At 36.9% G+C, this 26,488-nt stretch overlaps 1 protein-coding gene across 8 annotated transcripts in view; it reads left to right on the plus strand.

The window, feature by feature from the left end:
- PTPN13 (protein tyrosine phosphatase non-receptor type 13) overlaps window positions 1-26,488 on the plus strand; it is a 204,421-nt gene that overhangs the window by 32,157 nt on the left and 145,776 nt on the right. For 7 of the 8 annotated variants that reach the window (XM_032400721.1, XM_032400723.1, XM_032400726.1 and 4 more), the window contains exon 2: window positions 20,628-20,747. In XM_032400721.1, coding sequence (XP_032256612.1) covers window positions 20,633-20,747 — 115 coding nt within the window. In that variant the 5' untranslated portion in view covers window positions 20,628-20,632. Of the gene's footprint in view, window positions 1-16,779; window positions 16,941-20,627; window positions 20,748-26,488 lie in introns of those variants that run through there. The other variant, XM_032400722.1, reaches the window with a different exon arrangement.

A 26,488-nucleotide genomic window follows, 5' to 3' on the forward strand; every position in this document is an offset into this window, starting at 1 on the left:
TTGAAAAATCCAGTTTCTTTTTAAATTTCTTCATTGAGATCTCAGTAATCTAATTTTTAAAAATAATAGCTAACACTTATTAAGCAATTATTATGTGCCAGGAACATTTTCAAAGACTATTGCATGTACTAACTCAGCAATCCCCATTTTCAGGTGAAGATATTCATAGTGCTTAAGTTCACATCCCAGCTCCACAATGTACTAGCTGCATGATCCTGGGCCAATTATTTAATCTCTGTGCCTCAACTCCTCATTTGTAACATGAGATAATCATAGTACCTACCTCATGGAATTGTTGAGGTAATATAATACTTTCCTGTGTTACTGAACAGAACTGTTAGAGAGGTAAATCTCCTGGTAATATACTCAATCTGCCAATTAGCTCATTTCAAAAGTGAAACCTTTCTCATTTTGTTTTGGTTTTGTTTGTTTGTTTGCAGTTTGGCCTCAAGGAGAAAAGTATATTCTATAACTTGTGAAGTTCTTACAATAAGACTAAAGGGAATAAACATACTTCATTTTAGAACAGTGTCAATAATTTAGTGTGTGTTCTTAGATAAAACATTTTACAAAATTAAGTCTCTTTAACCAAAGCCCAGTTTCCAATGAGGTCTTTGGAAATGAAGAACTTTTAAAAAGATAAAAGAAAACTATACTTCTTGAGCCCTGTGTTGAAATGATCTTTTGCAGTATTTGTGTAGTGCCCTAATACCTTTAAAAATGAAAGTGGGACTGTTGCAGGAGGGACTAAAAGTTGAGAACATGCCCAGATATTTCATCCATTTAGATACATGAACTATTTTATTTACATAGTACAACAGAGGTGATTTTTTTTTTTTAAGATTTTATTTATTTATTTGAGCGAGAGAATGAGATAGAGAGCATGAGAGGGGGGAGGGTCAGAGGGAGAAGCAGACTCCCCACTAAGCAGGGAGCCCGATGCGGGACTCGATCCAGGGACTCCAGGATCATGACCTGAGCCGAAGGCAGTCGCTTAACCAACTGAGCCAGCCAGGCGCCCCAACAGAGGTGATTTTGAGAGTTTCCATCCATTTAGGCTCTGATGTCATGAATATTACATATGATACAATATAAATAACAAACCCCAGAAAATACTAAGCATCATATTCTTTGAATCATAGTGTTCATATATACTGAGTCACATTCTCCTTAAGTAATAAACACAGAACATAATTAACTTACCAATGTGCTCATTAATCAGATGCCATTGTTTTAAGTCTTATTTCGACAACCCAGATTACTGGAGGCCTAGCCATCTGCAGATACCCTTAGATCTTCTCAAACAGATAAAGTCACTATTTTGGAAGTAAGTTTAGAAATAAATGTCAAAGGGGTGCCTGGGTGACTCAGTCGTTAAGCGTCTGCCTTTGGTTCAGGTCATGATCCCAGGGTCCTGGGATCGAGCCCCGCATTGGGCTCCCTGCTCCACGGGAAGCGTGCTTCTCCCTCTCCCACTCCCCCTGCTTGTGTTCCCTCTCTCGCTGTGTCTCTCTGTCAAATAAATAAAATCTTTAAAAGATAAATAAATGTCAAAAACTGTTACTACTTTGTAGCCCCAGCTCTGCTTCCCTCTAATTACCTGAGTGTTTACAACTAATTGATTACTGTTGAAGATTTCCCTCTTTCGTTTATATATTTATTGTCTCAGGAAGCCTCTCCTATTTATCCCTAAAACACAGATTTACAATGTAACCTTCTGTCCTGTAGGCTACCCACTACCTCTGACTGGATCTTGTACTTCCATTCTCTCACTGGCTTATTGAATTCCTTATACTCAGAAGGCAAACAAAGCTTGGCCTGGGGTACACATGTGGGGTTCACACTGCAAGCCATGAATGTAAGCAGAAAGTCCTTTGTTAGGGGTGTGATCACTTTAACAATTAGTGGACCAAAAACTCTTACATTCACCATAGGCAAGGGAATATTTAATTTTTTTTAAATTTTAATCTCCACTTTTTTTTTTTTTTTTTTTAAAGATTTTATTTATTTATTTGAGAGAGAGAGAATGAGAGAGAGCAAGTACATGAGAGGGGGGAGGGTCAGAGGGAGAAGCAGACTCCCTGCTGAGCAGGGAGCCCGATGTGGGACTCGATCCAGGGACTCCAGGATCATGACCTGAGCCGAAGGCAGTCGCCTAACCAACTGAGCCACCCAGGCGCCCTAATCTCCACTTTCAAAAAAATAGTCCTTAAATATAAACTTGACTTTGCCATATAAATTGTAATTGGGTTCAATTCCACTCTCAAGTCCCTAGGATTGTGCCAAAGTACTCCCTAAGATAGTAGAATTTCTTATAAAGCTAGTGAGCCTCTTTAATGAAATTTATGTTTGCAGTCCCTTATCTGCAATTTGAGAAAGAGCGAAAACATTTTTGTAACTTATTTGAAGGCAAAACTAACCTGAGCTTTTTTGATGACAAAACCTGACTTGACTTGAGACTATTTATAGTTTTTCTTTATCTAGCTTAGTGTGACTATTAGTAAGTTTGCCACAGAAGTGTTCATGTATTGGGCTACTGGATGCTAATCCAGACCTTTGCTGGAAACGTTTCATAATATACAGTAGAAGCACAGCATTAGTTTTCTAAAATCCGAGAAACTCAAATTATGAAAACACAGCTGGTCCAGAGTTTCACATAAATGGTTGGGAACCTACACTTAAATAGACATAAGAGTTAAAGTGAAGCTAGATTTTTTTTCTTTTTCTTTCTCATTCTTTTGATGTTGTTCCTTTGTCACTAATCTTCTCCTCCCTATCCCTCTCCTGCTTCTTTCCTTCTTCCTTTTTCTAATAAAGTCAGTAGTTATAATCCAACTAGCAATATTAGATGTGCTAGGAGTTCTGTCTTTTTTTTTTTTTTTTAAGATTTTATTTATTTATTTGACAGAGAGAGACAGAGAGCAGAAACAGGAGGAGAAGCAGGCAGAGGCAGAGGGAGAAGCAGGCTTCCTGTGGAGCAGGGAGCCTGATGCGGGGCTTGATCCCAGGACTCCAGCATCATGACCTGAGCTGAAGGCAGATGCTTAACCAACTGAACCACCCTTGTGCCCCAGGAGTTTTGTCCTTAATACATTTTTTTTCCAGATTTTTTTTTTTTTAAGTAATCTACACCCAACATGGGGCTCAAACTTAACAACCCAGAGATCAAGAGTCTCATGTTTTATGGACTAGTCAGCCAGGCGCCCCCCTTAATACATTTTAATTGACCTTAATACGTTCTGTAGTTCATCACTTACAGTGGAATTCATAACAGACAGAATCTTAGAGAAACACTGTTCCTTCCCTTTTTGCTTTGTCTCCAAAAGGTCATTTGAGTTAATACTGCAAGCCTGTCATTAGGTCATTTTATTTTCTTCCTTCTGAGTTACGCATTGGGTAATTACCACACAATGTAGTACATTTCTGTTGAATTGATCTTTAAACTGGTACAGTATGGAAACTAGGGCAGTTGCCCTATTACACATCCTATAGACCTATAGTCTGAACATAAATTATAAGTTTTATTTTTTATCATTTATTTTAGCTTATATTTTTTGGGGCTAATGTTAATAAAGAGTAACTTCAAAAACAGATATTGTAGTTCTGAGAGAGAATTACAGAATGCAGAATGCAGGCTTATGGAGTCTTGGGTATTAACTAAATAAATACATAAAATCCTTTTTAAAGTAAACAAATGAAGGCTAAAAAAACCTTACCTATTTGTTGTGAATGTAATTCATCTGTTTCTAATGATGAGCGTCTAAATGAGTGAAAAAAAATTGGACTTTAAAAGTATAATCAGGGACATCTGGGTAGCTCAGAGCGTCTGCCTTTGGCTCGGGTCATGATCCCAGGGTCCTGGATTGAGTCTTGCATTGGACTCCCTGCTCAGCGAGGAGCCTACTTCTCCCTCTGCCTGCCACTCCCCCTGCTTGTGCTCTCTCTCTCTGACAAATAAATAAATAATATCTTAAAAAAAAAAAAAAGAAACTTGGCTTTATCTTAAGTGTCAAAGATGTGCATACTATATGGACCAGAAATTCTACTCAATTATCATGCATACAAAATGTTTATAGCAACATTATTTTTGTTAGCAAAAAGCTAGAAACAATCCAAATTCCAACAATGGAATCCTAATCAGTAGTGAAAGTGAATAAGCAACACAAATGAACATGGATGACTCTCACAAAATATTTTGGAGTGAAGAAAACAAGTCACAGAAGCATATTTACAGAATAATCACTGTTTTTTAAAAAATTCAAAAGTATGTATATATACAAAATGAGGGGAAAGCATGGATGGTAGGAAAAATGAGACTTGAAAGAAAGATAAATTTGGGAGAGATAAGAGTTGATAAGCAAGTTTTTGGTGACAAGATGATGGCGAAAGGGAGGGGAAAAGAAGACAAAGAAACAGGACCTTAAGCCTGGCCGCTGGAGGAATAGTGGTCTCGTTATCTGTTTGGAACAGTTAGAGTGGCTAATTTAGGGAAAAAAGACTGTTTTAGGCTTTAGAGTTATTGAATTTGATTTCAGAGGGCAGTATCTATCCAGGGGAAAATGGGACAATACATAGTTAAAATTGAAAATCTAGTATTTAGAACAAGGCTATCTCAAGGCTGGAGCTAAATTTAGGAATCAACTGCTCTAATGTGATTAGGTTAAGTCTTGGAAGCAGGTGCATTCTCCAATGAAAACTGGATATAGAGGACACTAGCTTTATGAGAATGGATGGAGATTATATGAGTAAAAATTCTGACACTGAATGGCATTGATTAGAGTTAGAAGAGATGATGTGATGTAATCAGAAATTAAAGCCAGAATTTTGACAAGTGAATTGTAGTGGAGCATATTATTCCAGTTCTAATCTGTAAAACATTAGCAGTAAATTTGAATAATTTATCCCAAAGTGATTTTGTGATTTGTCTGTAAGCCAGAATTCCTTTTTCTTATGTAAAAAGGTCTCCATTGTTTTGCATATTAGTCATTCTTATTTATGACAGTTACACAAGAGAACTGTGTAGTTAATTAAATTAAAATTGTAGATATAAAAACTACACTTTGAGAAATACATCTTTATAGAGTTAGTTGGAAATTAAATTCATGAGTTCTTGCAAGTCATGTTACTACTTAAACTATAAGCAATAATCTAATTTAATCACAACCATTATGTAAAATAATATGAAAATGACATAATGAACAACAGCATTTAATATGAATATCTCTGTCGCTGCTTAGTATTTTAGTTTTGGGTTTTAGATTCACTGAATTTATTATTTTTAAGATTGAAGTATTATTATATAAAACATTTCAAAGTGAAAACTGGTAATATCAAAATCATTTTTAGAAGAGAGCAGTTTAAGTAGAATTTTTACTACCTCTATATATTAAGTTGAAATTATTGTTGGAAGTACTGGATTTCGATTAGATTTATTATGCTTCACCTGTGATTTGTGAAGTTGTTTGGGCTTAGTCTTTTCATTTATTTTCTCTAGAATCAAAGTTGATTTTGGTCCACATTAATATAGAATGACTCCTGCTACTTTATCACAGTATAAATTTACCCAAACCTTTTAGATTTAATAGATTTGTAAGAAAGGACAAGAGGAGAAGATAGACATCACTTTCATCTTCAGTATTCTAGTATTTGCTGAATAGGTCGTGTTTCTTCCCTTCTGCCTTCTAACACCTCAGATAGCCAGGTTCTTATCAGTTAGATCATAAATGGACTATTGCTTGATTATGAAAATGCTAAATGGTAGAAAATCAGGAAAATAGCAGGAATCTCTTTAATAGACTGTCATTGTTTGTCTTGCTTATGTTAGTATTTCACTTTGGAGTAGCATGAGCTTTGGTCAACCCTTCTGGACCATCTAACATTACATCCCAAACAGAATAATATAAAAGGCACCTCAGTGCAAATTGCTTTGTCAATTAAAACATGAAGTGGGCACCTGGGTGGCTTGGTCGTTTAAGCGTCTGCCTTTGGCTCAGGTCACGATCCCAGGGTCCTGGGATTGAGCCCCACATGAGGATCTCTGCTCAGTGGGGAGCCTGCTTCTCCCTCTTCGTCTGCTGCTCCCCCTGTTTGTGCTCTCTGTCAAATAAATAAATAAAAATCTTTAAAACAAAACAAAACAATCTGCTCCAACGGAGTCTTCTTTAACATAACTTAGTCAACTGAGCAACTGTCTTTTGATACCGGTAGGCCCTGCCCACACTCGAGGGAGGGGATTGTATGGGTCTGGGATACCAGAGGGGTTCACCTTAGACTTCTGCCTACCACAGTCTACCCTCTGGGCCCCAAGTATTCATGTCGCCCCACCCCTTACATACACAGAAGCAAAATCCACCTGTTCCCATGGTTCCCAGGGTTCTCATCCTATTAAAGCATCAACTCAAAGTCCAAAATCTTATTTAAATCATCTACCTTAGATGTAGGTAAGGTTCCTGCGTGTCCTCTGCGAACCTGTAAAATTAAAGAGTGTCCCAACATAAAATGGTTGTAGACATTATGGTTCAAAACAGGCAAGGACAGAAAGGAAAGTTAAAAAAAGGAGTCACTGGTCCATAGCAGTTCTGAAATCCATGTTGGCAGACTCCAGCTGTGTTTGGGTTAGGTTTCAAAGCCTAGGAACAGACCTCCATGGCTCTCACCTCTGCCCTCCCAGTCTTGGTTCCACCTTCTAAAAAATTACTCCTTTTCTAGGAAGGTAGCATGTTTGCAATTGCTTAGTTTTATCAGACTTCTTTCTGCCCGTGGCATTTGGGAGGAGTCCAACAGCCTCTTTCCATTTTATATTCCCTCTGTTTCCTTTTAGTTCAAACTGGTAGTATTTATGCTGAAACAATTTTCTCAAACTCTGGATTTTGAGTGGATTTCACAGGGATTCACTGCATTAGACAAAAATATTTGCAGGTTTTTCAAGAAATGAAATAATCCTTTTTCTGTCTGCCTGCTGCTGAGATGGCTAAGGGACAACTCCAAAGTTTACTAGAGGCCCTTAAAATATTGAAAGGGTACTTTGTGTGATTAAACCTTTGGCCTTTTGATCTTTCTGAAATTTTATCAGACGGTCATCTTTTGGGGCGCCTGGGTGTCTCAGTCAGGTAAGCCTCCGACTCTTGATTTTGGCTCTGGTCATGATCTCAGGGTTGTGAGATTGAGCCCCACGTTGGGCTTCATGCTCAGTGTGGAGTCTGCTTGTCCCTCTCCCTCTCCCGCTGCCCCTCCCCCTGCTCACACTCAATGTTCATGCTCACTCATTCTCTCTCTCAAATAAAAAAATAAAATCTTTAAAAGGGTCATCTTTTTTCTCTACTGTGCCTTTGTCAGCCATTTTTTTATTTTTAGCATCTTTTGTTATCTGGAGAGGCTGGGTATTTTAGGAATCATCTAGGCCTGGTTCCTTTCCCTTTTAGCTATTTCCTCAATTTCTCTCTCCCCTCTTGCATTTTACTACAAAGGACAAAAGTGAACCAGACAGCACCTTCAACACATCACTTGGAAATGTCCTTAGCTATATATCCAGTTATATCACTGATAAGTTCCGCTTTCTTTCTTTTTTCTTTTTTTAAAGATTTTATTTATTTATTTGAGAGAGAGAGAATGAGAGAGAGCACATGAGAGGGGGGAGGGTCAGAGGGAGAAGCAGACTCCCTGCCGAGCAGGGAGCCTGATGCGGGACTCGATCCAGGGACTCCAGGATCATGACCTGAGCCGAAGGCAGTCGCTTAACCAACTGAGCCACCCAGGCGCCCAAGTTCCGCTTTCCATGTAACTATAGGACACAATGTTGCCAAGCTTTCTGCTACTACATAAGAAGGATCCCCCTTATTTCAGTTTCCAACACAGGCATACTCCATTTTATCACACTTCATTTTATTACACTTTGCCAATACGGCTTTTTTTTTTTTTTTTAACAAATTGAAGGTTTGTGGCAACCCTGCCTTGAACCAGTTCACCAGTGCCATTTTTCCAACAGTATTTGCTCTTGCAGATTTCAAATTTTTAATTATTTTGTTGTAGTGCTTTGACTTGATCAATAAGCTTTGATTTTACTATTGTAATTGTTTGGGGATGCCACAAATTGTGCCAATATAAAATGGTGAATGTATGGGGCGCCTGGGTGGCTCAGTCATTAAGTGTCTGCCTTCGGCTCAGGTCATGATCTCAGGGTCCTGGGATCGAGCCCTGCATCAGGCTCCCTGCTCAGTGGGAGGCCTGCTTCTCCCTCTCCCACTCGCCCTGCTTGTATTCCGTCTCTCGCTGTGTCTTTCTCTGTCAAATAAATAAAAATCTTAAAAAAAATAAAAATGAAAAAATAAAATGGTGAATGTAATCGATAAACGTTGCATGTACTCTGACTGTTCCCCTGTCTCTCTCTGTCTCCTCAGACTTCCCTATTCCCTGAGACACAACAATACTGAAATTAGGCTAATCAACAACCCTACAGGGGCGCCTGGGTGGCTCAGTCGTTAAGCGTCTGCCTTCGGCTCAGGTCATGATCCCGGGGTCCTGGGATCAAGCCCCACATCAGGCTCCCTGCTTCTCCCTCTCCCACTCCCCCCTGCTTGTGTTCCCACTCTCTCTATGTCTCTCTGTCAAATAAATAAAAATAAATAAAATATTTTAAAAAATAACCCTTCAATGGCCTTTAAGTGTTCAACTGAAAGGAAAAGTCATGTCTCTCACTTGAAATCAAAAGCTAGAAATGATTAAGCTTAGTGAGGAAGGCATGTCAAAAGCCAAGATAGGCCAAAAGCTAGGTGTCTTGTGCCAAACAGTTAACCAAGTTGTAAATGCAAAGGAAAAGTTCTTGAAGGAAAGTAAGAGTGCTACCTAGTGAACACAGGAATGATAAGAAAGTGAAACAGCCTTATTGCTGATATGGAGAAAGTTTTAGTTGCCTGGATAGGGAATTAATCCAGAACATTGCCCCAATTCTCTTCAGTTCTCTGAAAGCGGAGAGTGGTGAGGAGTCTGCAGAAGAAAAGTTGGAAGCTAGCAGAGGTTATTTCATGAGGTTTAAGGAAAGAAGCCGTCCCTATAACATAAAAGTCAAAGTGAAGCAACAGGTGCTGATGTAGAAGCTGCAGCAAGTTATCCAGAAGATCTGACTAAGATGATTAATGAAGCCATCGGTAAACAGATTTTCAGTGTAGATCAAACAGCCTTCTATTGGAAGTCTATCAGTCCTAGGTGGCTAGGACTTTGATAGCTTAGAGAGGAAAAGTTAATGCCTGGCTTCAAAGCTTCAAAGGACAGGCTATGACTCTCTTGTTACGGGTAGGGCAGCTGGTGACGTCACTTGAAGCCTATACTTGCTGGCCATTCTGAAATTCCTAGGGCCCTTAAGAATTATGTGAAATCTAATCTGCCTGTACCTCAGTGGAACAACAAAGCCTGGATGACAACAAATCTGTTTGTAACATGGTTTACTGAATATTTAAGCCCATTGTTGAGACCTACTTGCTCAGGAAAAAAGATACCTTTCAAAATATCACTGCTCATTGACAATGCACCTGGTCACCTAAGAGCTCTGACGGACATGTATAAGATTAATGTTGTTTTCATGCCTGCTGACACAACATCCATTTTGCACCCCATAAATCAAGGACTATTTGTGACTTTCTATTTAAGAAGTACATTTTGTAAGGCTTATAGCTGCCATCGATATTGATTCCTCTGATGGACCTGTGAAAAATACATTGAAAGCCTTCTGGAAAGTATTCACCTTTCTGGATGTCATTAAAAACGTTTATGATTCATGGGAAGAGGTAACTATACCAACATTAATAGGACTTTTCGGAAGAAGTTGACTTTGGCATAGGATTCTGAGCCTCAGATGATGGATGACTTTGAGGAGTGCAAGCAGAGGAAGTAACTACAGATATGATAGGAATAGCAAGAGAACTAGAATCAAAAGTGGTGCCTGAAGATGTGACTGAATTGCTACAATCTCATGATAAAACTAGCAGATGAAGAGTTGCTTCTTATGGATGAGCTAAGAAAGTGGTTTCTTGAGATCAAATCTACTCCTGGTGAAAATGCTGTGAAGGTTGTCAATATGACAACAAAGAATTTGGAATATTACATTAACTTAGTTGATAAAGCAGCAGCAGCTTTGAGAGGATTGACTCCAGTTTTTATTTTATTTATTTACTTATTTTTAAAGATCTATTTATTTGAGAGAGAGAGCTCGCATGGGAGAGGTGGAAGGGCAGTAAGACGGAGAGAGAGACTCAAGAAGACTCCCAGCTGAACGTGGAGCCCAACGCTGGGCTCCATCTCATGACCCTAAGATCATGACCCGAGCAGAAATGAAGAATTGGACGCTTAACCGACTGAGCCACCCAGGCACCCCATATCCAGTTTTTAAAGAAGTTCTACTATGGGTGCAATGCTGTCAAACACCATTGCATGTACAAAGAAATCATTTATGAAAGAGTCCATCAGTGTGGCATTCTCACTGTTGTCTTATTATAAGAAATTGCCACAGCCACCCCAGCCTGTCACAACCACCACCTTGGTCAGTCAGCAGTCCTCAGCATCAAGGCAAGACCCTCCACCAGCAAAAAGGGGACAACTCACTGAAAGCTTAGGTGGCAGTTAGAATTTTTTAGCACTAAAGTTTTTAAGTTAAGGTATATACAGTGATTTTTTTTTTTTTTTAAAGATTTTATTTATTTATTTATTTGAGACAGAGAGAATGAGAGAGAGAGAGCACATGAGATGGGGGAGGGTCCCATCGGCAGGGAGCCCGATGCGGGACTCGATCCAGGGACTCCAGGATCATGACCTGAGCCGAAGGCAGTCACTTAACCAACTGAGCCACCCAGGCGCCCTATACAGTGATTTTTTTTAAACATAATGCTATTGCATGCTTAGTAGATTATAGTGTAAACATAATTTATCTGCCCTGGGAAACCAAAAATTTCATTTGACTTGCTTTATTTCAATATTCACTTTCTTGTGGTGGTCTGAAACTGAACCTGCAATATCTCTAAGGTACACCTATTACATGTTCCTCATTTCCTTCTGAGTCCTTAACAGCAGCATCCAGATTAAGGTCCAGATGTCTATTAAAAAATCTATTCGAGGCAAGTTAGACTTTCCCTATCACGCTTCTCAAAATTCTCATAGCTGCTACTCAATATCCAATTCCAAAGCTGTGCTCACGTTTTTATTGTTAATGCAGCATCCCAGGTTCAGGTACAAAAATCCGTATTAGTTTTCTAGTTTTCTAATGTAACAAATTATCATCTTAAAATTTAGCATCTTAAAGCAACACAAATTTATGATTTTACGTTTCTTGTTGGTCAGGAGACTGGGTGTAGATTAGCTGGTTCCCCTTTTCAGGATCTAACCAGACTGAAATCAAAGTGTCAGTTGGGACTACAGTATCTTCTGAGGCTTCAGAATCCTATGCCATGCTCACTGGTTGTTAGAATTCAATTCCTTGTGATTGCAGGACCATTTTCTTGCTGGTTGTTGGCTGGAGTACACTGTCTGTTTCTAGAGGCCACCCCTTGGTCTTTGCTGTGTGCCCCCACATAGGCCATTCACAACCTGAAAGGAATGTTCAGGGCAATCTCAAAGTTCTGCCTACCACACTAATTTGTTTATTATATAAATAAAGGACAAATACAAATTTTTATCTTAGTCTTTTATGCTTTATACATATTTGTTTCTTTTAGTGGTTGCCCCCTCTGATACATTTTAAGTCTGCATTTCTTCAGGAAGACCAGTGAGTACTCTAAAGCAATGATCTTAGCAAAAGTCAGTGGGTGGGGAGGAGGGGTGATGTAGAAAGACAATACTCAAAACTGAAATTCTACCATGACATTACTTTCTGTTGGTACTTCCCAGTTGGTGAGGAGAAATGTAGCATGTGAAATTAGGGATTTTCCCCTCCATTTTACTTTTCTCCTAAGTTTAAATGATACATAGAAAGTAAAGAATTCCAGAGTTTTTTCTTCTGGTTTTTTGAAGCTGTCTTTGAAAGCAGGGAACAGGCATATATGATTTCTATTTAGATAAGTGGTTGACATGAGCCAGAGGCCCAGAAAGGCAATTTAGATTTGTGTTTGTTTTAGTTTCTCTTCTCTCACTGGAAAAGTAAAATGGAAAAGTTGACAAGTATTAAGCATTGCTCCAGCTTCAATAAAAATGTTTAGACACGTGCTGTTTTCTATCTTGAGGCAACATCCAATTGAAACTTCACTGAGTTTTATCTCTTTTTCTCCTAAAAAAAATCCCAATTCTTCCTTAATCTTTCCTAACTATATTAGGCAATAATGTTTTTCCCCACTATCTGATCTATCGATTCTTACCCCTAATGGAAAGAAACTAATGTATATATTTATTTAGGGAGATTAGCTTTTAGTCTTCTAGAGTTATAATAGTGCTTTTATTGTTTCTACTTTGAATATATCTGTCTTGGTGTCGGCCATTCTGGGTCAGTAGTTAAAAAGAAGTAATTTCACGTTATTTGATGTGTCCTCTAATTATTGTGATTATCATTTTGGATTTAAATGCTTACGAAATTAGAAGTTGAGAGAAAAACAAGGGATTGCTATCTTGAATAATGGGTTTTTAAAAAGATTGTGTTATCAATGCACAAATTCTAATTTTACTAACATCTAAGTTATATGGCATCTTAGATATGCTTTGGCTGTTTGAGGAGGGAAGATCTTAGACTTCAGCCATAGATTTTGGTTTTTGTAGTCTTATAGATTTTTTTTTTTTTTAATGGGAGAAGTTAACTTTTAGAAAACAAGTCTTTTTTTTTTTTTAAGCATGTGTTACCTGAAGTTGGGGCTTGGTTCCTTCTGACAATAACAAAATTCAGACAGCTTCATGGGACAAAGAAAAGCAATGCTGTCTTGCTTTTGTCGAGTTTAGTTTTTTCTCTTTTAAACAGTGTTATTGATGCATAATTGAGATATATAATAAACTATACATATTTAAAGTATACAACTTGGTAAGTCTGAAATATGTGTGCATCTGTGAAACCATCATCACAATAAAGGTAATGAACATATCCATCACCCCCAAACATTTTCTCATGTCCCTTTATAATCACTCCCACATGCTTCTCCACAGGGCAATGACATCCTCAGGCTAACTGAACCACTTTCTCTAACTATAGATTCATTTGCATTTTCTATTATTTTGTACATATGTAATCATAAATCATGTACTTTTTTTGTCTAGTTTCCTTTACTTAGCATAATTATTTTGAGATACATATTGTTGCATGTATCAGTAAAAGTTCATTCCTTTTTATTGCTGATTAATAATCCATTGTGGAAATATACTAAAATCTATTTATCCATTCACCTGTTGGCAGACATTTGCTTGTTTCCAGTTTTCAGCTATTACAACAAAGCTGCAATGAAGATTGCATGTAAGTCTTCATATAGATATGTGCTTAAATTTCTACTGAGTAAATAACATGGAGGGGAATGACTAGACCATATGGCAAGCTTGTATTTAATTTAAGAAACTTTTAACAAATATTTTTCCAAAGGGTACCATTTTACATTCCCACTAGCAATGTATGAAAGTTCCAGTTCCTCCACATCCTTGTCAATACTCAGTTCAGACAGTCTTTCTCATTTTAGCCATTGATATCTATGTAACAGTGTCTCATTGTTTTAATTTTCATTTTCCTAATGACTAACGATGTTGAGCATCTTTTCATATGTTTGACATCCATATACTTTCTCTGATGAAGTGTCTATTCAAATCTCTTGCCCATTTTTTTTTAAATTGGATTATTTTCCCATTACTGACTTTGATAATTATTTTTCTGGATAAAAGTCTTTTATCAGCAGATATTTTCCTTTAATATGTGGCTTTTTTTCATTCTTTTAATAGTTCTCTTCAAAGAGCAGAGGTTTTAATTTTGATAGATTCTAATTTACCATTTTTTATTTTATGGATCACACATTTGATTTTGTATCTTTTTTGGTTTTAGGGGTAAAATTTAGTGACTCATCAGTTGCATACAATACCCGGTACATTACATCAAGTGCCCTCCTTAATGCCCATCACCCAATTACCCCATCCCCCCCACCTGCCCTCCAGCAACCCTCAATTTGTTTCCTAGAGTTAGGTGTCTCTTATGGTTTGTCTCCCTCTCTGTTTTCATCTTATTTTTCCCTGCCTTCCCCTATGATCCTCTGTTTTATTTCTTAAATTCCACATATGAGTGAAATCATACAGTATTTGTCTCACTCTAACTTATTTCACTTAGCATTATACTGTCTAGCTCCATCCACATTGTTGCAAATGGCAAGACTTCATTCTTTTTGATGGCTGAGTAATATTCCATTATATATATATATATGTATACACACCACATCTTCATTCATCTGTCGATGGACATCTGGGCTCTTTCTATAGTTTGGCTATGGTGGACATTGCTGCTATAAACATTGGGGGTGCATGAGCCCCTTCAAAACACTATTTTTGTATCCTTTGGATAAATACCTAGTAGTACAATTGCTGGATCATTGGGTAGTTCTATTTTTAACTTTTTGAGGAACCTCCATACTGTTTTCCAGGGTGGCTGCACCAGTTTACATTCCCATCAACCATGTAAGATGGTCCCCTTTTCCATTTGATATTGTATCTAAGAAAACTTTGTCAAACTGATTTTCTCCTAACTTAAAAAAAAAAAAAAAAAATGGCTTCTGGGGCGCCTGGGTGGTACAGTTCATTGAGCGTCTAACTCTTGATTTCTGTTCAGGTCTTGGTCTCAAGGTCGTGAGATTGAGCCCCATGTCGGCCCTGCATCAGCTCCATGCTCAGTGAAGAGTCTGATTGAGATTCTCTCTCCCTCTTCCTCTGCCCCTCCCATTCGTGTGCTCTCTCTCTTTCTAAAATAAATAAACCTTTTTAAAAATGGACTCTGAGGTATTATTGTATGCAGAAAAGCTTATTGAAAATTATTTTAAATTTTTTATTAAAAATTCTAGAACCTAGTTCTTAAGCTTCTAAGGTCAATTTAGTTATTTTATTATACTTGTAGAAGATTTTAATAGTTACTTTTAAGGAGTTCTTTGGATGTGTAATCACATTTTCAAACTTTATTAATTAAATTTTCTTAAATATTTTAAACTGCACTCATATAATTAAGAGTAAATTTTCTAAAAGTATTTCACGAGCACCTGGGCGGCACAGTTTGCTGAGCGTCTGACTCTTGGTTTTGGCTCCGGTGGTGATCTTGGGGTCGTGAGATTGAGTCCTGTGTCAGATTCGCTCATTTCGGAGTCTGTTTGAGATTCTCTCCCTCTCCCTCTACCCCTCCTGCTTGTGCTCTCTTTTTCCCTCTAAAATAAGTAAATCTTTAAAAATAAAAGGTATTTCAGTTGTCTGACTGACCGAAAAAACCTTCCTGAGTATTTAAATAAATCTGATGAATGAAAACTTGTAAGTATGCCAAGATTTAAGTTCTCTTAGATGTTTCAGTGACATTTTATACATTTTAATATACAAGTCTGAACTCATTTTCTCAATTATATTATTTAAATTGGCATCACAAAGTGTATCTGTTATTCTATCTGACCTATTTCTGTTTAGAAACAGCTAAAATTCCAAATACATACAGATTCTTTAATTTTGTTTTTTTTTTAGGATTTATTTATTTTAGAGAGGGTGTACATGAGCAGGGGGAGGGGCAGAGAGAGAGCATCTCAAGCAGACACCCCACCCAGCAGGGAGCCCAGCCCAGGGCTCAATCCCACAACCCTGAGATCATGACCTGAGCTGAAATCAGGAGTCAGATGCTTAGCCTGAGCCACCCAGGCACCCCACAGATTCTTTAATTTTCAAAAATAACTAATATATGAGCTTGCTTTTCTTAAACTTTTTATAAACTTCATTGTGAATCTTTTTGGGTTAAAAGATAACTTACAGTTTTGGAGGTTGCTTTCTCAACTCATGGTTTCTTAATGACCAAAGATGTCCTTAGCCAGGATGGTGAGTGGCTCTTTGCCCAAAACTAGTGGCACACACAGAGCTCTATTCTGTAGTTGCTTTGTTCTAAAACAGGGTAGTCTTACAGCCCTATTTCCTTAGAATCAACTTAAACACACCTAATTCATTAGTCTACCCCCCAGACAGGTTATTAACATGACTTGATTGGATTCAGTTAATCTGTTTACTATTTCATTCTTTTTGGAATCACTTTTCTGTGCTTCCTATTTGTGAGTGACACAAATCCCTCAGGATTAAGATGACATCTGTTAGAATCCTTTCGTGGCTTTGTCTGACTGGGCACAGTTTTAAGGTCATGATAGTTAATACTTGTGTTAACCAAAAACACAGTAATGATTCTGGTTATGTAATATAATTAATTTTTCTTATTTGAAAGTCTTCCCTTAAACTTATTTATGTAACCAACAACACTCAAGGAAACAAACGTGAAGAATACGGTTAAGTTTACTGTAGAGCAGAACCTCTTTGATAGTAAAATAATTCCAGTCATACATCTGTACCCCAGGTTATCTAGTACTGTGCCTAAAGAAAACAACTGAAGTAATACACTTTTAAGAATTGTCATGACAGAGGTGCCTTGGTGGTTCAGTCAGTTAAGCATCTGCCTTCAGCTTAGGTCATGATCCCAGGGTCATGGGATTAAGCCCCACATTGGGGAACCTGCTTCTTCCTCTCCCTCTACTGCTTCCCCTGCTTGTGTGCGCGCTCTCTCTCTCTCTGTCAAATTAAAAAAAAAAAAAAAAAAGGATTTTCATGACAAATTGTTTCCCTTATCTGTTGGTTGACTTCAAGCTTCTTTTTCTCCACTTTTTTTTCATCCTTCTACTTATGCATTTCTTTCATTCCTTTGTCTTCTCTTTCCTTTCAGAACTAATGATCTGGAAAACTATAGTAAAGGTGAATAAAAGTAACAGAAAAAAATGATGATGATGGTAAGCAGTTGCCAAACATGGTGATAGACAATTTAGAAGGTATAGTGTTGTTTGATTTTTAGAAAGCTGCTTTAACATTACATTAAGTTTTGATTTGGGCGATTAGAAGGGTGATGCAGTTTTTAAAAATCTTAGTCTTTTTCTAGCAAATTATAAATTATAAATATCAAATCTATTCTGTTAGCTAGATAATATTGCTTTAGAAAACAATGTTTTCTAGGTTTTGGAGTTCTAACAAGTTCCAACCAGAGATGCGTAGAGATCCTACTACACTGAATGGACAAAAACTTTTTAATAAAAATTAAGAGGATTAATAAAATATAATTCAGCCTGATCGAGTCAAGCAACAGAAGTATAATTAGTAATATTTATAGATAGAAAAGTCAAACACTGAAAAAATTCTGTTGTAAGTTACTTTTACTTTTTCATTTTCTTATAGAAAATAATTATATTTTAAAAACCTATTTCTTTAAAAATAAGTAAAAATCTGTATCTTAAGATTTAAAACTTTGTGTGTGTGATACAGATCATTTTCTTTACAATGCATAAGGTATAATCATAAGCAACTTATTTTGTCCATCACCTTCCTTCCTTCCTTCCATGAGAGAAGTTCTTCTGTTGCCTCTATATAAAAAATTCAGGTCTGGGGCACCTAGGTGTCCGAGTCAGTTATAAGTGCCTGACACTTAATTTGGCTCAGGTCATGATCTCAGGGTGGTGAGATCAAGCCCCGGCATCGGGCTCTGCACTGGGCATGACGCTAGCTTAAGATTCTCTCTCTCCCCTCTCCTCTGCCCCCTTCCCACACTCTCTCTCTCTCAAAATAAATAAATAAAAATTAAAAATAAAAACTCGGGTCCATAATTCTCTCCTTACAGTCACTAATAACTACAGTCACTCAAGTTGAAAATACAGTGTCAATTCCGTAATTAAAAGTGCCTAGTAAGTATATTAATCAACACTTCAGTCTTCATTCAAAGCTAAAACTATTCCCTCCCCTAGCTACGAGGCTGTGTGCTTGACTCTTCTTTTTGTTGCTTATCTCCTCACCCACTGGCAAGTTGCTTTATCTGATCCCATCAGGATTTAAACTAGGGGCAGGAAGAAAGGTAAAGAGGCAAACAATTTTTTTTACCTGACCTGTAACTCTTTTTGAACTTGGTATGTTCTTAAGGCTGACTCTTTCTCTTATGTGTACTTTTGTGTGTTCTTCAGAGACCTTTACTGGAGCTATACTTCCTGTGACATTTTAAAAAAATGATTCTTCCTATGAGCCCTACTGAATTCTTTTTCCTCTTCCTTCTCCCCCTTCTCTTCCTACCCCTTAATCCTTTCTGTTCATCTCTCCTCCCCTTCCCCCACCTTCCCCCTCCTGGAGGTTCTCTGGGAACTCAAGAGGTACTCTGAGTAGGGTCGTTTTTTTGTTTTGTTTTGTTTTGTTTTGTTTTGTTTTGTTTTTAGATACCTTTCCTGAGATATAATTGACATATCATAAAATTTACCCTTTTAAAATGTACCTTCAGTGGTTTTTAGTATAGACACGGAGTTGTTTAACCATTACCACAACCTAAATTTTGTAATATTTTCATCATCTGGGTAGGATTTTGTTAGCTCCAAGCTGGCCTTCTGTATGGGCCTGCTTATTTACACCTTCCCATCCCAAATACAGCATGCTTCATCACTCTGAATCTCATGTGCCCTCTCCTCTTTAGCTTCTGTGTCAGAGTGAGAGCCTTTAGATTTAGAAGTATCTAGTATTTTTAGGAGCCTTTAGATTTAGAAACCTTTAGATTCCTAAAGTATCAGGTACCAGTCTGTGGTGTCCTCCCTATGGCATCCCTAATATCAGGGAAGCACTCATAATGGTCCCATGGAGGCCTCTTTTACCAGCTAGAGGTCAAACAAAGGCACCTTCCTATACTATACCCCTCCTGTTTTGGGAAGGAGGCATGAAAATCAGTACAGCTATCTTAAAAGAAATTCTTCATATGCAATTTTCTCTCTACTCTTTTTATCTTTATATGTATTCTCAGACATATTACTTTGGAAATTTGCTACAGGGTAGACTTTCTCACAAATCCTGTTGGTATCTGATTGCTAATAGTATCTTGATGCGACTGTTGAAACTTCAAATTTCATGCAGTGTTTTCTGTAGAAGATAATAACTCAGATGTCTCTTAGAAAGCAATGCATCTTACTATTTTTTTAAAATGTACTATCATTTAATAAAGTGCATAAGAAACAGTTTTTTTGTGGGGGAAGGGTGCCTGAATAAATAATCAGTTCTGTGCAAGCTAAGTAAAAATGCCTTTGACTTTTTCTAAGCAGTATCTTACATCTTCCCTTTTAACTACTACATTGTGCATTTAAGTGCACACCCCTCAAGGCAGATACTAAGCATAAAATGCCATAGTAAACATTTGAAAAGGAAAGTAACAAGACATGGCTGTCCTCATTTGTAGCTGGAATTGCTTTTTTTCAGTCTGGGTTAAAGTATCATAAATGTAAATTTAAAAAAATATTAGCCATCTTCGTTAGTTGAGTAAACAAAGTCAGCTTTTGTCTGAAACAGCTGTTTTTTAATAGGTTAAGTTTAAAATTTAATGAAGGATATAATTACAGAAAATAAGCATTTAACATTTTCCACTCCCTCTAGCTTCTTTTCCAAACCCATCTGCTTCTGCCTACCAAGAGATATACATTATGCACATTATACTTAAATTGGTTGGAATGGGTAGAAATCTTAGTGATCAAGAGCAATTTTCTTTTCAAGAAATGTCAGTGTAGGAAACTTTATATAGATGATATTAAGTAGCTGCATTCCCCCCTTTCACGATGAAAGTAGGATTATTGTGCCCCATTAGAAAACCTTAAAATTTGTCATTCTATCACCCACTTAATTGAATGCCATTGAAAAAATTGACCCTACAGAAATGTCCCCACAAAGGCACCCTTCTGATTTTTTATTAATTCATCCTTTATAGAGTTAGATTACAAAGCATGTTTACAGGAATACCCTTTTTCCCCATTATAAACCCCAAAATGGCATTATTATTATTATTATTCCCATGTCACAGATGGAAAACTGAGGTTTAGAGGTGAAATGACTTTTCCAAGGGCAAATGCTAAGTTGGCAGCAAAGCTGGGTCTAGAAGTAGTTAAGTCCATTCAGTACAAAATTTATAGTTATACTATATATATCAAAGATAGAGAAATCAATTAGTGAATGGAAGAAATGTGTTCCATCTTATTTCAGCTTCATGCACCGTGGCCGTAGGAGCTCCTGTCCTCTTATTACCTGGGATGGATAGGATGAAGCCTAGAACTATAATCTGAAAGGCCTTCTGTTCAATCTGGCTGTTTTGATTTCATCATCTGCATTTTGCTGCCTCCTGGGACCTTGAAGTCTCTGTCTTCTCCCATGAAATAGTCACCACCTGTTTTCCGGTTCAGGCTCTGAAGCTGACCTTATGGGGCTAGGGCAAGTCGCTGTTTTGAGGTTTTTTTCCCTCCAATCCCTTTATCCTCTATGCATTTAAGATGTAGGATGATATCTAGATTGGAGTCCATATGGAGAAATGAGGTAGCCAGGAACCTCAGTCTCTCATCACGGATGTCGAACTTCCACTATTGCACGTGCAGTACAAGTTGCTGATGTGTAGCCCACCTGTTACCTTTGTTTCTTAGGTAATATGCACGTGTCACTAGCTGAGGCCCTGGAGGTTCGGGGTGGACCTCTGCAGGAAGAAGAAATATGGGCTGTATTAAATCAAAGTGCTGAAAGTCTCCAAGAATTATTCAGAAAAGGTAAGTCTTTTTGTCTTTTTCTTGCTTGCTTTTTTTTGTTTGTTTGAGTATCAGGTGGCTGAAAAACAAATAAGGAGGCAGAGTAAAGAAAGGAATGCTTTTTCTTATCTTTCTTTGGGCAAAAAAAGCTCAGATCTTGTCTACCTTCATTTGAACATCTTCTTTGTCCCTGATATTGTGCTAGGTGCTGAAAATATAATGGTGATCCAGTCCAAAAATATTTGCCTGTCTGGTCTGGAGCTTGTAATCCAGTGCAGAAAATTGCTATTAGTTAAAATACTTATATAAGCAAATGTAAAAAATGCAACCATGACAAGAGCTACGAAGGAGAGGATTCAGTGACTGTGAAAACCCCTAATAGGATTTGACCTAGTCATGGGGAAGAAAAGGAAGGTTCCCTGAATAAGTCACCTCTGAGCTAAGAAAGAAGAAAAGTTAACTGGAGAAGGGGAAAACGTTCCCAGCAGAGAGAGTAATATGTGCATCCCTGTAACGCTAAATTAGGATAATGTAGGCTGAATAACTAGTTTGGTGCTTTCCTGTAGAGATGATCACCTGGTCCAAATGACTGTTGGCATTTTGGAGCTGGAAAAGTTAGGGAGTCACTCTTTGTCCAAAAACATTTAATACTATACTGAAAGGTTCCACATGAAGATGGTGTTTGCCATTTAGCCCGCATGGCCAACACCTATTTAGAATAATAGGTAAAGAAATCAACCTTCATCTAAAAGAAGAATTAAACTTTAAAATTGATTTGAGTAATTTAGTCAGACACAATAAACATTTCAGAAATGGGGGAAGATTTGAGCATATAATATAGTTTCTTGAAGTATGGTCTCTGGTTGAGTAGCATCACCATCACCTGAAACTGGTTAGAAATGCAAATAATGTGGGTCCCCACTAGACCTACTGAATACGAAACTCTAGGGGTAGAGCCCAGCAATTTGTGTTTAACAAGTCCTTAAGGATATTTTGATTCATGTTAGAGAATCATTAGACAATGTTATTGCTGAAGACCACGAGCCATGGGAACCTTTTGGAAGGTGTAGAGGTGACCACTCACTGAGTATAAGAAGGTCTAGAGCAGAGAGGAAGAATGTTTGGAGACAGATGGTAAAGCTTTGTTGTCGTTGCTTTTATTTTCTAATCCAGGGACAGGAATTTGAAACAGTGTTGGGGCCCTCCCAATTCTGCTATAAACTAGGTTTTTTAGATCTTTGATTAGAGTTAGGATTACTCTAAAGAAAATTTATTCATTTTATCTAATGCCACTTACCTTAAATCTAGCTATTTTAAGTAGACCTTGTCTTTGCTTCATTTTCATTTTTCAGAAAATTTGGAAGTATGGGCATTCTGGAGTATAGAGCAGTAACCATGCTCCAAAAATGTTGTTGAAGGAAAGATATGTTGGTGGCGTTCTTTAGTTAGCTAACAATAGTCAGTTTAATATTCAGGAAAACAACTGTTGCCTGTAAGGTTTTGTGTGGAAGATCCCAATAAGTAGAGGATGAAGCTGTTGCCCTTAAGGATTCACTCAAATCAGACAAGATGCGTGTGAAGAGTTTACTACTTCAAGAACCTGTGCCAAATAAATGATTGGGGCAATAAGTCCTACAGACGTTCAGAGGAGGGAGAGATAATACCTCTTTTTATTATACTAATGGCAGGATCACTGCCCTGGCCATGACTCATACAAAGTATCTGGCACACTGCAAACACCTAGGGGTTTTTCTTCTTTCAAATTTTGTAATGTTGATAGAGACTGAATGTCTGAATGTAAAGTACTTGTCATTAAGATACAATTACTGCATAGCATATTGGCACATTATAATGGAGAGACTTACTGGATATATGAAGTGTGAGGCATTTAGGCCTTAAACACTGTCCAATGGGAGCTGGATACCATAAGGCCTTCAATCCAATTCACAGGGAAACATCAGTAATATAGAGAAATTGAATTTGGCTTCTTTGGCATTCTGGAAATTACTAACTATTATAATTGACAATTGGAAATTTGTATTTATTTGGAGGAAATTTATGCTTATTTGATTTTTTTTTATCTGAAATCTCTGTAGATTTTCATTCCCTGGTTTGATAACATGGCATCTTTTTGGCCCAAGTTCTTCTCCTGACCGTTATAACAGATTGAAATAAAACAATTATTAGCTTGCTTAGTTTGTGAATGAATGGTGTTGGTCTTGGTTTTCTAGTAGACACCCTTATGAATAACAGTAGGAATGTTAGGGGTGGAAATGCAAGTAAAATACAATGGTCTCTAAGAAGTTTGTTTTTCTAAAATGTATTTTATTCTCTTGGTTTTGTCTTTTTGTGTCTATTATATAAACCTTAGTTTTGGTTCTGATGGAGGATGGTGTTTCTTCCCCTATCTTCTTGAACTTGTATGTGGCTCCTGTGTCTTTTTCAGTATATAAGTTCAAGTATGAGCTCCTATGAATACAAGGCTGGAAATAAGCATTTCCACTGGGGGATTATTGAACACAAATCAAGAAAATGATGTTTCTTAATCTTTTTGAGCCTCCCAGCAATTTTAGCCTTTTTTAAAACAAAATTATTGTGGTTGTTATTCATAGAATAATGATATCTAAGCATGACCTTATTGAAAGACACCATATTTAAAGGAGTTTCTTTTCAGAGAAGGAAAAATATAGAACTTTTTGAAAACTATAATTCCACACATTTAGATGATGGTGATACTGATAATTGGTTCTCCTTTTATTACAAGTTTCTTAGTTTTATTGTTTTATGATTGTTAAAATGTGCAATCTCTATGACTACTTTTTATAATTTTTAAAGATTTTGTTATGGCCTTGTATATGGTCTCTTTTGTAAAATAGTCTGTGGGAATTTGAAAAGAATGTGTATTTTCTATTTCTAGGATATAAATTAACCTTGTTAGTGCTTTTAAAATTTTTCTGTAACCATATTAGTTTGTATACTTAATTTGTCGAATTCATAGGGATAGTTAAAATTTCCCATTATAATGATGTCTTTCCCTGTCTTCTTACTACTGCCAACATATGTTTTCATGCTATTTTATATGATACATATAATGGCTAATAACTAATTTAAATGGACTGGATATTTTATCAATATAAAATAACTTTTTTTCCTTTTTACTGTTCATTGACTTAAAGTCTATGCAGTCTGCTCTTTAATATTACCACCTCTGCTTCCTTTTCCTTGTCATTTACCTAGTATCTTTTCTCCTTTACTTTCAAATCATCTGTATTAAAATTTAGGTATCACTTGTAAATAGTAGACAGCTGGATTTTACTTTTTTGCTTATTTTCTTCTAAAGATTTTATTTATTTGTGAGAGAGAGTGAACGAGAGAGAGAGAGAGAGCATGAGCTGGGGAGGAGCAGAGGGAAAGGGAGAAGCATACTCCCTGCCTAACAGGGAGCCGGATGCACAGCTCCATGTGGGGCTTAATCCCAGGCCTCCGGATCGTGACCTGAGCCGCAGGCAGACACTTAACCAACTGAGCCACCCAGGCACTGCCCTCCCCCCACCCTTTTTTTTTCTGCCTATTTTTTTAATTAGGAAATTAAAATGGCAAATGAAATAAAAGTTCTGGAAGAATTTCATTAAGGGTCCTTTCATGTTATGACACTCAACTGTATGTTTCTTAATCTACTTTATTAATTGATTGGAAGGCATAGCTAATGTCAGAAAATATATAAATATATATTCATTTAAGATTTAGCTTTTACATCATGGATGAACTCATGCAAGAGCTGAGTGTTCCTAGATAATAAGAAAGCACTGCCATTCTCATGTGCTTTCTAGATCATCTTTAGAACTGAAATTATTGCTGCCTTGAAAATTTAGTTTACAGTATTAGTTCCCCAAAACAGTGATTTTTTTTTTCTTAGTTATGGAACTGTTGCTCTTTGCAGAAAACAGATGTTTTGAATCTAAGGGATTTTAAGGTATTAGAGTGGATGATTGGTTGTTGCTAAATTTGCCTCTTCATGACTAATCAGAGAAAAAGAGATAATCTCCTTTACTGAGGCAAGAATATAAATCCCTTTATATGTAGTCATTTCTGGTTCCCTGTTTATTAAATAAGATAATAATTAATGAAATTAGTAAATTAAATAAATAGTTAAAAATAGAAAAAAGCATTTTGATAAAATGCTAAAAAACAAGCAACATTCACTGTCTAAATAAAAACATTCAAAGAGTTAACAGCAAGTATCCTTGGAAAAATTAAGAAGACTGTTACATTTCTTATTCTTTTTGGGAAACAAATTTGAACAAGGTTGCAGAGAGCAGGGCATATAGCCACCTTTGGCGGTATTTCATTGTAAACACTTGCTTATATGCATGAATGAAAACAAATTACTACAGATATCTGGGACAAATATCAAATAAATTTCTCTGTTCCCCACTTCTTGAAAAGTGTTTTAAAAAGTAGAATTTGTGGATACCTTTCTGGAAAACAGTCATACTAGAGAATTGTCTGTTATTTTATTATCAAAATTAACTGAAATGTAAATTTTTTTCTTTTTTTTATTAGTGCAGTTGCTTTCATTAATAAATACTCTCAGGGAGGGCACCTGGGTGGCTCAGTTAAGTGTCTGCTTTCAGCTCAGTTCATGATCCCAGCGTCCTGGGATCGAGTCCCACGTCAGGCTCCCTGCTCAGCAGGGAGTCTGCTTCTCCCTTGACCTCTGTCCTTCCTCCCTGCTCATGCTCTCTCTCTCTCAAATAAATAAATAAAATCTTTTTTAAAAAAATAAAAAGTAAATACTTTCAGGGAAATTTTCTTGCTACTGAAAGGGAAAAATAACATACAAGAAATACATAAACTCAACCACAAATACATATATATATTTTTATTTATGGAATCAAACTCTTTGATCTGGAAAGATCTTAAAACATTTCACCTGATCATTTTTAGAGATAAGGGAACAAGGCCCGGTTTAAATGACTTATAAGAATTAATGTTGGCAGGAGTGCCTTCGGCTCAGGTCATGATTCCGGGGTGCTGGGATCGAGCCCCGCGTCGGGCTCCCTGCTCCACGGCAAGCCTGCTTCTCCCTCTCCCAGTCCCCTTGCTTGTGTTCCCTCTCTTCACTATGTCCCTCTCTGTCAAATAAATAAATAAAATCTTAAAAAAAAAAATTAATGTTGGCAGAGCAGAAATAATATAACTATTTTAAAACAAGTCGTTATGAGCAATAACTATTTAGAGCCATAAAATTACTTCATTATACATGACAATAAAGTTTTAAAATTGATAGCCTTTCTATAAGCATAGCAACAGAATGTTTAGAAAAATAATATCAGGGGACAAAAGTGACATCATTTCAGATTCTACAGATATTAAAAGAATAATAAGGGAAAGTTATGACCAAAGCTGTTGAAAAAATTGAAATGGAAATTTAAATTCAATGTTGAAATTGAAATGGACACCTTAAAAGACAAAAACTACCATATGCCATAGTTCATTCAAGAACGAGTAGACAACCTGAATTGCCCTATATCTATGAAAATGAATGAATGTATATTTCTAAATGTTCCACAAAGAAAACCCCAAGTCCACATTGCTTCGCTAGAGAATTCTAAAAATTTATGGAAGAAATAATAGCAATTCTTTATCAAACACCTGAAGAAAATTGAAGAAAAGCAAATACTTCCCAACTAATTCTGTGAGGTCAGCATTAATATCAAAATCAGACAAAGACATTAATGAAAATAAAACTATAGACCAAT

Source organism: Phoca vitulina, unplaced genomic scaffold (assembly GCF_004348235.1).
Source record: "Phoca vitulina isolate PV1807 unplaced genomic scaffold, GSC_HSeal_1.0 scaffold3, whole genome shotgun sequence".
In the NCBI taxonomy this organism is placed as follows: Eukaryota; Metazoa; Chordata; class Mammalia; order Carnivora; family Phocidae; genus Phoca; species Phoca vitulina.